Below are 14,384 nucleotides of genomic sequence, written 5' to 3' on the forward strand. Positions count from 1 at the left end.
CAGATCTTAATTTTAACTGCATATAAAATTCCTCTTTTAGCTCAGTCTTTTCCTCACTTGGCTCCAATATTAGCTCTGTAGCCTGATTTCCTTGCCATTTGCTAACTCCACTGATTTGGTTCTTGATCCAACACCAGCCAGCTTTCTTCATTCTTTTCTATTCTGGTCTTTAAAAACCTCAACAATTTTATGATTCTACCTAAAAAAATCTGAATTATACTGAAGTTATGTACATATACAAAGTTTTTTCTGTTCTTACCTGCAAGTTAACAGCATCTTGGTAAGTCAGCTTCACTGCAGCTGGGATCTGAGAATACACTAAATGATTGTACTTGGGAATCAGACCCATTAGGTCAGATATCTGCCGTATCACTATACTGTATGCTCTTGCTAAACTGCTTGCAGATGTTAAATAGCTGCTTGCATTGCTGGCTTCAAGTGCTGCAGCTGCTGCTGCAGCGCTCGTACTGATGGTACCACTCCGACGTAGGTTGGATGGATCAATGTAAATCAAGCCCGCTGAACTTGCTAAATATAAAAGTATGACATTAATGAATTTAAGCTTTGCTATGCATTTTATGTGTTGACAGATATCATGAACATTTCTAGTAAAAACCCTTCTAAATATTACTGACATCACATCTATAGCAAGTAAAAAGTTACTACCTAGAAAAAACATGACTAGCTACTACAAGCATATTCGTACCATTTTAAGAACTAGACTGGATCCTTCCGTTTGTTAAACTCAAAAGCAGTACTAGAACAGTCAAGGTATGTTATTGCTGTCTTTCTAGAACAAATATGTAACATTTCGTCCTTAAGAGAACAAATGAAAACAGTGGAAGGAGCAAAGCCACAAGTTAATTTACTTTCATGAATGCATTTTACTCAGACTTGCCTGCTGGGGCTGATGTGCTAGAAGGAGCAGTGCTAGTAGTTCTCTGGTTTTGGGTATTGCGCACAGCCCACTGCATAGAACGAGGAGCTTGGGCAGCACCATTGGCGTGGGAGCTATTTGTGGTTCGCTCCAGAGGCTCATCAAGCATAAAGGTCTCCTGTTCTATGTCATCGCTCTGACTGCTGCTGCTATCCGAGTCACTAGAATCATTTGATTGAGAGTCATCTTCAGAAAAAAATGCTGGTACACTGCTAGCTCCTATTAAAAAAAATAAGCAATAAACAGTAATTGACAATTGCAGTCATAAGCATGCATAGATATATCACACAACTGTTGTAAAAACGTTTTCCTTAAGAAGAAATTACACGTTATAAAAACATTCATGTACCACTACCACAAATTTTCAGTAAATTATCCTTATGACATACTGCAAGTTTTCCAAAACCAGTTTCACAAAAAAAAAAGCACTAAGATTATTTGCATTTCAAAAGACAAATGAAGAAATAATCTGATTTTTAAAATGTTCACTGATTCTGCCCTGTCAGTAAGCTCTAAAAACTGGGCTTCCAGACTGGACGGTAGAGCAGTTACTTTCAAAAAGCCTTTAAATGATTGTTCAGGTTTCAAATTTTGCTTTAAACCATAGCTAACTTCTGCACTAAAAACGAGTGAAAATATTTCATTGCACTTCACGGGAGTGATAGGTAATCTTCAGCTAACACATGCAGAAGCTTGTAAGAGCAGAGAAGATGGCTCTCACTTTAGCACACCTTCTGCAAAAAAATCTGCATAGTTCCTTCTAATTATAGGCAAAGGAAAAACAGGAAATATTGGAAGACGGAGGTGTGAGGGAAGAAGCTGGTTGAAGAAGAAAAAGAAAAGGAAAAGTTTACGAGGGAAAGGTGTTTGTTACAAAAACATCATGATCAGGTAATTCTCACTCTGCCCAACCTAATTGTGAAGTAAATCATTTCTCCAGTATACGTTTGAAGTGCTGGATGGATGCAGTCCAGCTCCAAAGGCAAAGGATAACATTTTTTAGCTGAAACCAGTCCTGCCCCTATTAAAGCTAAACTACTAATACATTTCTTTTTCCTGTACAGTTTAATCCTAATATCTAAACGGCTAGATTAAACATGAGATGAGGTAGCATACCTGCTTCTGAGCCAGCAGTAGCTGCAGTGACAACACTTCTGCGCCCACTAGCATTGTCCTGATTACTGTGGTTACTCTCACTGTCACTTTCTGTTTCAGCAGCAGCTAGTAAATCCAACTCCATATCACTGCCTACAAAAAACAATATAAAAAAACTCACGTTTAAAAACAGAGAAAAACAGTGGCTGTAGTAGCTCATAAAAGACATTAAACTAAACCCAGAGCCCCTCACTATAGCAAAAACTAAAAAATATACAGGGAAAGAGCATAAAAGCAATGCAAACATGAAGCAATACTTGCAGCTTTTTCCTCATTTTTCAGCAGTTAGCTACCCCTGACCTTCTCACTCAGTGCTGTGCGCATACATTCAATACACACTGAAAATTAAGGCTTGAAGGATTAGTTGCTCAAACCAAAAGACTCCACAGCTATTTGTGCACATGTATGAGAAAAATTAACCATATGCTATTTCAGGTGAATATCCAAGGAATATCTGAAAACTTTTTAAAAAAATCTATTTAAAAATACAGGTTGTATTCAATTTTAAGTTTTTAAAATTAATATTCCAAATACTCAGCAAGTGAATAAACAGATTTCCTGTCCTGTAAATGAGCTGACTGGAAACATGAGGCACAGACAGAAAGAACAGAAGGTAAATTTAAATCATATTTTTGGACAATCTAATCCCAAAGAGAGAAGATAAGTCACATTAATACTAAGAATTTCCAAACATAATGGATGAATTTTGTCTATTAAAAATTGATCCCTAATTCCATATTTCACGAGTAGTTTGAAAACTGGTTCACCACAGTTCAGATCCTTTTTGAGAGCACATCTACCATAACTGCTATTTTATCATTAGTCATTCAAGAGCTTAGCTACTTTTCAGTCCTCCAAACAGTTTGCGTCAAAAACTGTCAATACTCTGTCAACAGTAGCAAATACAAAAGGAAAAATCTAATATGTTAACATCTAACAAGCCTTTTTTTTTTTTTTAAATTCTTTGATGCTTTAATAGTCTCTCCTTGTGCAAAAATAAAAATTACTTTTATCAGGGAGGTACACTGCAATCTGTAATTTTACCCATCTCCTTTCTATGATGGGTAGCCCTAACTCCTTTGATTCTCTGTTTATGGAAATCTCCCAAATCATGATCATTAAGTGACTATGAAGATCCCTTTTGGTTTTGATGCACAGTTAGTTCACCCAACCAGTAATATGCACAATGTACATTATACATACCATCTTCATCATGCTCATCATGCTGTCCTTCTGCTTCAGCATTTTCTTCACCATGTTCTTCCTGCTCATCATGATGGTCTTCTTCACCAGCTACCCCCTCAACCACCTCAACCTGGAAAGAGCGTTTTAATTTTACGCCAAAATAATTTCTATATCAAAGATCTATGTGTTTTCAAAAGCAAAGTGCAAACTTTCATGTAAAAAACTAACAAGAAAAAAGATCTAAGAAAAAGATCCCACAAATGAAAGACAGATTTGGACATTAGATTTTAATGCTGAAAGGGTAACACTGAACAAAGCCTGTAAGTCTAAATAGGGAAGCACTATCATCCTGGTAGAAGTCCCTCTAGTAACCATATGTTGAAAGACCATTTTAAAAGGGAGTTATAATGAAGTGTAAGATTACATATAAAGGAGACTGCAGATGTTTGCATTGTATGCTAAGTCATACTGTTATTCTGTCAAATGCTTTGTATATACTTTGTATACTCTCACATAACTAAACGTTGCTGGAAACAACATAGTTTTGTTCTATGCTCTATGAAAACAAATGCTTATGGAATTTTATGGACTCCACGAAATATTACTGTGCTGTAAGGGATAGCCTGAGTATCTTTTGCAAGCTAAAGGCCTTGATGCATGAATTTTTGGCTCTGATATTAAAGCATATGCTAATGCATTAGGTCCCATACTGAGGGGAAGAAAGAAAGGCAGAAAAAGAAAACTGACCTCTTCCACATCTGCTGAAACAATATCATCTTGTTCTTCATCCCTGCCACGAACTGGCTGTGACTGGCTGATTCGTCTTTGCTGAGGATTCCTTATGATGTATGATGACTGAGACTGACTAGAACTTTAAAAAAAAAAGAAAGGTTATAACAAAAAAAGCATTAATAAGAAAAGTAAAAAAAGCATCAGTTCAGATCCTTTTTAAAATGAAGCCTTCTAAAAGCATGAAGTGCCTAGACTGAAAAAAACAGACTGAAGAAAGACTTTTGCAGGTTTATCATGAAAGTAAGATCAGCTTCTTTTTCCTAGATGGGTGGGTAGTAAGCAGAATAACTCACTGATAGCAAAGCTCAAATGAAATGGTAAATCAGCACACCTAGACCACGTAAAACCCATGAAGACCTTCAAAAACTTGTAAGAGAAACTCCATGCTTCATGTGTAAATACTTCCAAAGTCAGTAGATCACTTACATTCAGTTGAAAGCTAGCAAAAACATTTTTTATTATTTCTCAGAGGTATACAGCAGAAGGCAATAAGAAATGGATGTGAGTTAGAACGAGAAATTCATGTTATGCTAAAATAAAGGAGAAGGAAGAGGGAAATAAAAAAATAAAACATTTTGAAAAAGGTTTCACAGTGAGGGTGGTCACCAATCCAAAAAGGTTATACCAAGAGATTGTGGAATTTAAATCCTTGGAGAGATTTTGCATCTAAATGAACAAGGGCCTGAGTGACCTGACAAAAACTTGAATGGGGATTTCTGACAAAAACTTGAATGGGGACTTATGGGGATGTGGGAGTACAGGGGGACAGGGACAGGGTGATGACCTCTGGACATCACTATCAACCTAAATTACATAAGAAAGCTGTCAGTAGGAAAGTATTTCCAAAATACTTGTCCAGAATAAGAAGCTTTACCATTTTTCTATTAACAAAAGGTTAATAAACACAAACCAAAACAACAACAAAAACATAGAACAAAACCCATCTTTAATAGTCTTTGCAAAGAACAAATAGTGAACTTCTACCTGCTAGACTGGTCAGATGATGGTCTTGGTGGTAGAGGCTCCACAGAAAATAGTTCTTCACTTCCCTGCATGGCATCTATGCTGGTGCTAGCAAGAGTAAAGGGTGCTGTAGGACGTGCAATTCCCATCCTGACTGGAATAATTAAAGATTCTGCTACATTGCACAACTCTTCAACAGCATAGGGCAATAATGCCTGGAATACACGTTTACATTTTCCAATTGGCTGTGGAATAAAATTGCTAGGGAAAAAATAAGGAAAAATAAAGGTAAGTACATCTTCAATATGGATGCAACAAATTTTTCAAACAATCATATCTTTAGTATGTATGTACATGTGTATATAGCAGCAATATGCAGAACTACTAAAGTCAGTTAGAAACATTCAGTAACTTGAGAGACTAAGGCTGAGCATCTAAATCTACCAATGATAAACAGATAAAGATTGTATTTTTGACTAACATAATTAAAAACCTACTTCCCAGAACCCTGAACAGAGAAGTTCAGCATCTATCTTAAGAAACTAAACTTTACAAGCTACACACGATACCAGCAGCTATTGTGCAATCTTGAGGCACATACATTTCAATACACTGCCTACAGACTGCACCTTAGTTCAAATGTTTCTGCCTATTACTGATGAGTATCAACTCATTTATTGAGAGAATTAACAAAAAAGCAAACAACCAAAACAACCCCCTCCTACCTTCCGCACTTACTTTTTCTTTTTGGAGGAAGCCATTTCCACGCTAAGAATGACAAACACTCTTGCCACAGAACGCAGGAATCTCATTGTAACAGCAATCGCTTCTTCTCTACGTCCTGGCGTATACTTGTTTTGTAATTCTTTTACCAGAGTACCCAGTAAAGTATCTAAAAGCTACACAAACAGATTATTACAACCCAATAATAGCGTGTAATTTAGAAGCATGAAACAAGACAGATTAAGATTCAGGAACAGACCACAGTCGTAACAGTGTAACTTCACAAAAAACATGATTTGAAGTTATTCTCATATTAGTCTCACAGTGCATCACCCAAAATACACTAGATATCCCATTATATCACAAGGAATTTATAAGAAAGATGGAAAAAGACTTTTTACCAGGGCCTGTGACAGGATGACGCGCAACAGTTTTAAGCTGAAAGAAGGTATATTTAGATAGGATATAGCAAAGAAATTTTTCACAATGAAAGTGGTAAGACACTGGAACAGGTTGCCCAAAGATGTTGCAGATTCTCCATCCCTGGAAATGTTCAAAGTTGGACAGGTCTTTGAGCAACGTTATCTAGCAAGAGATGTCTCTGCACAGCAGGGGGATAGACCAGATGATCTTCAAGGTTCCCTGCCAAGCCATACCATTCTATGACTATTCAGAAGTCTACGTAAAACATGGCTAAGTGTGCTTACCAAAATGTCTGCTGTACACTTGACAATAAGGCAATGCGTAAAACAGTCCAAGCGAATAGTTCCACTTTGCTGATTAAGGTAAACTTGTTCTTCAGGCAAGAGATGGCCTATCCTACTGCTTGCACTAAGACTTAGGAAAAAAAGAAATTAAATTTTATGTAAGTCAGCAGGTCTCAAACATCAGATCAAACTTTACATTGACGACTATTTGTAAATACACACGGGTCTTTATTTTCCTGGGAGCCAAACATGATCATAGACTTCAGTGCATTCCAGTCTTGCAAAACACGTTCCAAAGCAAGCTGAGCAAATCGAGGAGGTTCTAAATCGTGATCAGGCATATCAGAATCTATAGAGATAAAAAAGCAATATGAGGAAGAGGTATTGAAATTTTGCCATTTATTATAAATACCATTTATTTCAGTGAAAGGGCTCTTACCTTCAGGATTTGCAGTTTTACGATTACGATCTTCCCTAATTCTAGGTGGTCTGTATTGGCAGTGTTCCACAGTTTGCCTGGCAACTGTCTGTACTAAAAATAGTAGGAGATGTTCTCCCCTGTAATGAAAAATTGATTAGTGGAGATATCATACACCATGTATTTTAAGCAATAAAGATTATTCTGCTCTAGTCACTGCATGTATGAACTTACCTGCTATTTGGCATAGTAACAAGATTTGTGGTGGTAAGCAGGCGGTAAAGGAGATCAAGGCGAGCAGATTTCTGTCCTGCAATTAGTGTTTTACACTTGCACTTCTCCCAGCAATCACAGTAAGCTGTGGGGGATGTTCGTTTCAGCCTGTAAGAAAGAGAAAAGGTGAGCTGCAAACACTGTTCATTAACATACCAAGTACTTTCCACAGGCTGTAGGTGGTATTGTAGACATCACAATTCCTGCTAGAGTTTTTGTTTATTAGCAAGATATGAAGATGTAGCTTAAAAGAGAAATGCATTTTTTAATGCCACTACACTTGGCATTTGCTGTTCTTGTTTCCTACACTCACTTTATGAGGTCTGTTTCACTGTAGAGCTTTTCATAGTGCCTTAAAGCTCATCCAAGAACGTGTATTCTTCCCCCAAAATATCCTCCAGCCAAAGTTAAGTTGAAGTTCCTTTCTACATGCAGTAAAACCTCAATAATTGTCAGAATGCTGAGAATATAATTGTATTTGTTAGCTTACTATAGCAAGGATATTAATGTGGTAACATTTACACGCTGTAACAGTGGTACAGAACATCTGCAGCTTCAAAGCTTTGGCCAGGTTGATCAGAGACATCTTGACTGTTCATTTGACTGCTAGCTCACTTCTCCCTTTATTACAGTTGATCTTGGAGATGAATATACTACACTTCTTTATGAAAGTTTACAAGAACGATCCGTCCTTGGGAATCACAGGCTTCAGAAAATTTTTGGAGGTGCCCAAAATGAAGAATATTATTCTCAGATTATTAAGCACTTAAAGCTGTTAGACTTATTCAGTTACTCTGAATTCTATAAAGTGAAAATTATGAGATGGCTTCATGTTATTAATTCAGACCCATAAAGTAAATCCTACAGAGCAGAAGAAAAGGAAAACATATTTAAAATATTTTACTGATCTTCTGTTCTCTAATATCTGAAGATTTAAATCAAGGGAAAAAACAACCAAAAACAATCAAGGGAAAAAAAACAACCAAAACCAATCACCAGTAAAGAAAAAAGCCACAAGACTGATTTAATTGTAAGAAACAGAACACAATACTTACTTGCAGTCATGTCCTTTGTGACAGACCCTTGCACATTCTGTGCAGCAACAAAGAGATTCTAACAGGCCACATGTTCGGCATTCAAATATATCCTAAAAAAATTAAAAGTATTATGCAGAGTTTTTCCTTGATGCACTTTCTATCCGAGAACATTTCGTGTTAAAATAAAATTGCACTTGTTAAACCTGATGCCTTCACTTAGAAGTCAGTCGATTCTAGAAAGTGAAACTGTTGCTAATTTTAATATTCACTGTTTTCAAAGAGCTATTTCCATCAAAAAATTTGCCAAAGTTAGTGAGGTGAAAACCACACCCATTAACAGCAATATTCTGACCAACACTGCCTGCCTTGAGAGTAAGAAGCAGTGACAATATTAGACGAGTTACAAAAATTAAAACTACTTCAATGACTCAAAAATAAGATCACTAGACTAACATAATACATGGTTGAAAAATATTACTTAAAAAGGAAAAAAGCCTTACTTGGTTAATATGTTCTGCACCAGTCCAGGTAAAACTGCATGTATCATTACAGCATAAAACATACAAGGGAGAGTCATCTGGATTTGTACCAGAAGGACAAACCATTCCCATGAACACATCGTCTTCTTTTTCACTTGAAGTTGCTTCAGCTAAAAGAAGAAAAGAATGGCAGTGTTTAAAAATAAAAAAACACCACAGAAACAACCAACAAAATCCATACTTGACAGAAGAATCACAGAGTATGTTTCAATGAAGTCTCCTTCACTTTTTTTTTTTTTTTTTTTGAAAACCTTGTATGTCACATCACAGGTAATTGTTACAGAAGCTGCTGCCAGCTCCTGACTGAAAAATAACCTTGAACAATCTTCCTCCAGTTTTAAATTCACTTGCATTCTAATTAATTCAATGAATCACCATTTTGAAGGATTGAAAAAATAATTTGAGCAATATTCTTATGAGGAATACACTCAGTCCTACAGATTTTGTCACACAACCATTCTAATCTGCTTAAGTTTCTCCTTAAGTTCAGCTTCTCGTATGATCAATTAAATACTTAAATAAACACCAATGTTGAAAGAGTCACAAAGTATGTTTGCATAAAAGTCACTTTAGTAACATCTAGTTTGGCCTACTGATCTTTTTTCCCCCCAGTTCAAAGACACAAATTCACTGTGATACCTGTGTACCACTGGGAAGTGGAACTTTAACTCAATAATGATTGTAAAGCACAAAAGCAGTAATATTCATATAAATCTATCATAATACATACACTACAAATAAGGGTGACACTCCATAACAGATTTCCAAAACATGCAACAGTATACTTTACTGTTTTGTAAAGACATGTTTATCACCAACACCTGTTGCTCAAACCCATGTACTACTGCATACAAAGAAGTACTGTAATGAATCTGAACATATGCTAATGCCAAATTTTAGAAATGAACAACACACTACTAATTAGTGAAACTGATGTACCTTTAGCAATTTTTTGTGCAGTTTCTAGAATTGTAATTGCAGCAGGATATGCCCGGCCACTAACTGCTGACATAAATGGTGTCATGCCTCTTGCATCCCTAGTGGGGAAGAAAAAGAAAAGTCAAAACACTGACCTTTTATGTTTATTTTTTTTCCCAACAGGAAAGGTAGGAAGCATACAAAAACTTAACACTGCTAACCATGTGCAAATAGAAATACCAGGGAGTGATTAAGCACTTTTACTCATTTTACTTCTGTACATGATACAAAAGCCGCCAACTTTCTAACATTCTCCATTTTAGCTGATGTGACTCTAAATTAAACTTTTCAAAAAGGTCTCTATACAATAAACTGTGTTATGTAATATTAAAAATAATGAAAATTCATTTGAAAACTCTTACTTGGCTGACAGCAATTCTCGAAGATAAGGTTGTAAAACAACACTATCACACAGCAATTTCAGTATGAAATGAGCATTTGCCTTCCGATCTTTTGATTCCACTACAGATGGTTCAGTAGAAGGACCTATAATGAGAAAATGAAAATGCAGAGAAACTATCTTCCCTCAAAAAAATGACTACCTATTAAAAACAAATAATTCAATGTTTCACTTCAGTGATTCATCAGTCGGCAGTTTGTTAGCTGCAGCAACATTTCATTGAAATACTGTAAATTTCAGCTCCAAATTACGTTTTGAAATACAGACAGTAAGCCCAATTTCATACTGATCACCAAATTTTTGTGTTTCTCATTCTTCAGGTAAAAATAATTTTTACGTAAAATTTCAGGTACTCTGTGCACTCGTGAAATTCTGCTTCAATCCAATCTTCATTTGGTTAGAAGTGTTTGCATATGTAGAAAGTCTGTGCAAGCAAAGATGTCTTTTCAGATCGTTTTGCTTCTAAAGCATAATCAGATAAGCAGCAGGTCCTCACCTGGTATCGTGGAGGTGCTCGGTCCTTGGCCGGTGCCAGTCGCTGCTGTGGTAAGAGATCCCACAGCGGGGGCCAGGATAAAATCAATGTCACCATCTTTCAGTAAACAGAACAGCAGGATGTATATCAATATATAAAGACATCCCTAACAACATGCTCTTTCTGCAGTGTCTAACACGCTGCAAGCTTTCTCTATTTAATGGGTACTCTTTCCTACAAACGGCCACATTCCCAGACTAGCATCGATGGAGCCAACATTATGAAGCACACTTCACAGAAGTTTGACACCAGCATAAGAAAGACACATACGGGATTAAAAAGAGAGCTTTTAAGCCTTCAGTAAACTCTTAAAGCATGCCTTGCTATCTCAAGGACATTAAATGTTTCAGTCTCACAGTCAAGTCTAAGCAATTTACCTTAAAAGTCATTGGTTCCTTCATTAAATCTCTTATTTTACAGTCTAATTTGATGCAACAGTAGACTTACCCGGATCCATTGCAGGAGGATCGGGAACCCAGCTGGGAGGAGCTATTGGTGGAGAAACTGGGTCCTGGTGATCACTTGATGAAGCACCAGCTTCATGTCTGCCCAGTCCAGCAGCTCTCAAGGATCTTCTCATCATCTCCCTTAATCTCAAACTGAATAAAAAAATAAAATAAAAAGGTAAAAATACAAACTCATTTTCATTTATAATTAGAACATCTTAAAGCTGACTTTCAAACTGAAAAACGAAACCAAACTTCTTATTTACATTTTTCTTCATCATTGTGTAGAACAAGCAAAGAGGTATTTTTCACTCCTGTATTCCATTTTGTTGTAACAGGATATACCAGCCATGGAAGAAGAGGCAGTCATCGACTAATCGAGATGGGTTTGAGCCCAGAACACATTCACTTTTTCTTCCTCAGCACTGCCTGCTGCAGGGTAGAGCAGGTGACAGGCATTATCACCACTATTTGAAATTCCTTTTACCCCAAGTTTGTTGCCAGGACCCTGGCATTTGCTCCTGTTGATGCTTTTTAAATCTAACTTCAAAAAAAAGTTCATGAAGTAATTAAAAAAAGGGCTTAAAATTATTTTTAAGGTAGCATTTAAAATTTTTCAACATCAAAGTACTGTTTTACTGATGATAGTCAAACACTTTTAAGAAATTCCATATCATCTTACAAGAGGAAAAAGTGATGGGAATAATGTATAGCCAAAGAACTTAGTGTGATACGAAGAGGTACTTTTTTTTTTTTTAATGCACATCCTTTTAAACAGCCAAGCCTTCTGCAGAACACGGGAGGGAAGCTTCAGTCCTCACCCCCCATATCAAAATTATCACAACGATAAGGACTGCAGCTTGGGAAGGATAAAGACATTATTTTACATCAAATACTCTGACTACAGCACTAAGTTAAAAAAAAAAAAGAACTATGCCCTCATCTGGAGTGCTCTGAACTGACTAGAACTCAATACAGATACCTTTTGGTTCTCTTGACATGATCACCACTCAGTTACCATGATGGAAAGAGGAAGAACTTTGGTGAAATCAGGCATACTAGGAAATTCTATTTTTCTATTTATCTGCCTAAGTGACCACCTTCCTCAGAAATTCTCATGAGAAAGAACTTGGGCACAACTAGAGTACTTCCCTTCCAAGATATTTAATTCACCTTTATGAAAAACACTAGAGCTTATCCTTTTCTCCCAAGGAGAAATATTTCCACTTTACTACTGAGGAGTTAATGCCGCAACCCCAGAAAAAGAGAATCAGTTTAGAAACATCCCACCATCAGCTGAGACGGTTGGGGTGTACAGGACTAGAGCTCCATCTTTTTCTCCTTGAAGAAGTGAAATCTGACTTCACACTAGCAATAGAAACTATTCTTAAACTAGACTGAAAGAAAGAATAAAAAGAGATTGGTAATTAATACCAAAATTAACATACAGAAAACAAGAAAACATTACCTTCTGCTGCTTGATGATCCTGCCCGACTTCCTGGGCCATTACTTGACACAACTGAGATTGCATTTGCAATAGCTTCCACAGCAGAGAGCCTTTCAGCAAATGTATTCCTTTCAGAGCGCTCTGCTTCTGAAAAAAAATAAATCAGAGAAACGTTAGTGTAAAAATTTTACTTGGGAAAATTATAAGGAAGGAGTATAAGGCATGAAATGCCACTAATCGTAAAATATTCCCTGCATTTGTTTATTTAAGATTTAGAGGGCAACAATAGTCTCAAGTAGGATTTTTCATTATTCTTTTATTTTGGACAAGTATTAACTATAATTTTGACTGGGTTTGGTTTCTAAAAGGGAAGAAAGCAAAGGAAGGAAACTTAAGGCACGCATGTTCCAGAACAAGCTTTCAGTGTCATGAAGAGACAAGGATCTACCACAAAGCTGACTCTAGACATTTGCTAAGTAAAGGCTTCAAAAGTAATGACAAAAAAAAACAGAACAAAAAAACACCACACACTTCACAATTAACAGCTGTGAACAACAATGCAGAGTTGTGGGTCTGTAAGATACACACTCTACTTATGAGCATGCTTAGGAAAACTGTGGTAAGAGTATAATATGGTAGCACGATCAGTTTCAGTTATAAATAAGCATTGCTTCTCACATCTAAAAGCCTAGGTACCACAACACATAAAAGTCCTAGTCATAAGCAGGACTGAGCTGTGCCAAGTGCTGTACAGAACATAAAAAATTGCCTAGTTGTACAGAGCACAACTTGAAGCAGCCACTTGAACCAAAGGCCTAATTTAGATTTATCTGCAAAATAAATACAGAGCAGTAGAAGTCAACCGTGCAAGGCTTGCATACAATAACACCCACTGCTTCTTTAGGCTACTGGCAGAAATAACAGCCACTGCACAGCAAGTTATGAATCACTCTTGCAATAGATACCGAAAGAATTGAAAGAAGCTACATTCAGCATGACACAGGCCAGGAGATGAGCTATTTTCATTTCAGACTGAACAACAGTTTTTGTCAAAAAAATAGAAGGAAAAGTTTCATTTCTAAGTGTTTTTTTTTCTCTTCAAAGTGAATATGATCATTCTTTCAGGACACGTTTCAAAGTTGCTACAGCTACTGCTCACTTCCCAATTAAAGGCTTTGCAAACTGACACTCGCCATCCTCTACACTTCTGTTCTCTGCTGACACTATTAAGACCTGGATAATCCCAATTCTTTTTCGCAAGACCATTACCTACTAATACCCTACATTTTGAATTGATAGAATAAGGTAATTTGAGAGTGTTTGTCAGCTTTTATAGTACCTTCATTCTTCAGATCTGCTACTTCAGGTAGTGATGAGTAGCAAAAGATTTGGGGTTTGCTTGTTTTCAAGTACATGCAGGTTTCTTACAGGTACGAGTCATTAACTATCCACAGCTTACAGACAAGAGTCAGTAACTATCCACAGCAGACAACTATCGAGTGCTTGACACACTCCTACACTTGTGCCCCCAGTTCTATACTCGCTGACCTGTAGTTGTAAGTGAACTGCCATTTGTGCCGTGCTCCTTTCCAAGATGCACTAGTTCTGGAAACCACTTCTTACTTCATGACGCATCACTCAGTACTTCTGGCCTCCTCACACAGCAGCTCTCAAGAGTGATCCCTCATGCAATGCAAATTCTCTTCAAGAGAGAGATTTCACCTATCCTGCAGTTTTCCTGTCCTGCAGTAAACTAACTGAATTTTACCTGTTCCACTTAAAGCTAGCATTCATTTTTGGAAATCCATCAATTGTAAATGCCCTGGCTCTACAGGTAATTAGCTGCTT

The 14,384-nt window shown here is 36.8% G+C and overlaps 1 protein-coding gene across 10 annotated transcripts in view; it reads right to left on the bottom strand.

Moving 5' to 3' along the window:
- The window catches only part of UBR5 (ubiquitin protein ligase E3 component n-recognin 5), an 83,402-nt gene that overhangs the window by 15,244 nt on the left and 53,774 nt on the right, over positions 1–14,384 (bottom strand). For 9 of the 10 annotated variants that reach the window (XM_066990638.1, XM_066990639.1, XM_066990632.1 and 6 more), the window contains 18 exons: positions 12,557–12,683; positions 11,090–11,241; positions 10,604–10,699; positions 10,070–10,193; positions 9,669–9,766; positions 8,691–8,839; positions 8,209–8,300; positions 7,115–7,261; positions 6,902–7,020; positions 6,685–6,811; positions 6,463–6,592; positions 5,771–5,931; positions 5,054–5,293; positions 4,025–4,148; positions 3,296–3,407; positions 2,054–2,185; positions 899–1,156; positions 260–528 (listed from right to left, as the gene is read on the bottom strand). In XM_066990638.1, the coding sequence (XP_066846739.1) occupies positions 260–528; positions 899–1,156; positions 2,054–2,185; positions 3,296–3,407; positions 4,025–4,148; positions 5,054–5,293; positions 5,771–5,931; positions 6,463–6,592; positions 6,685–6,811; positions 6,902–7,020; positions 7,115–7,261; positions 8,209–8,300; positions 8,691–8,839; positions 9,669–9,766; positions 10,070–10,193; positions 10,604–10,699; positions 11,090–11,241; positions 12,557–12,683 (2,657 nt within the window). The remainder of the gene's footprint in view (positions 1–259; positions 529–898; positions 1,157–2,053; positions 2,186–3,295; positions 3,408–4,024; positions 4,149–5,053; positions 5,294–5,770; positions 5,932–6,462; positions 6,593–6,684; positions 6,812–6,901; positions 7,021–7,114; positions 7,262–8,208; positions 8,301–8,690; positions 8,840–9,668; positions 9,767–10,069; positions 10,194–10,603; positions 10,700–11,089; positions 11,242–12,556; positions 12,684–14,384) is intronic. The other variant, XM_066990635.1, reaches the window with a different exon arrangement.

Source organism: Anser cygnoides, chromosome 2, assembly GCF_040182565.1.
Source record: "Anser cygnoides isolate HZ-2024a breed goose chromosome 2, Taihu_goose_T2T_genome, whole genome shotgun sequence".
Taxonomy (NCBI): Eukaryota; Metazoa; Chordata; class Aves; order Anseriformes; family Anatidae; genus Anser; species Anser cygnoides.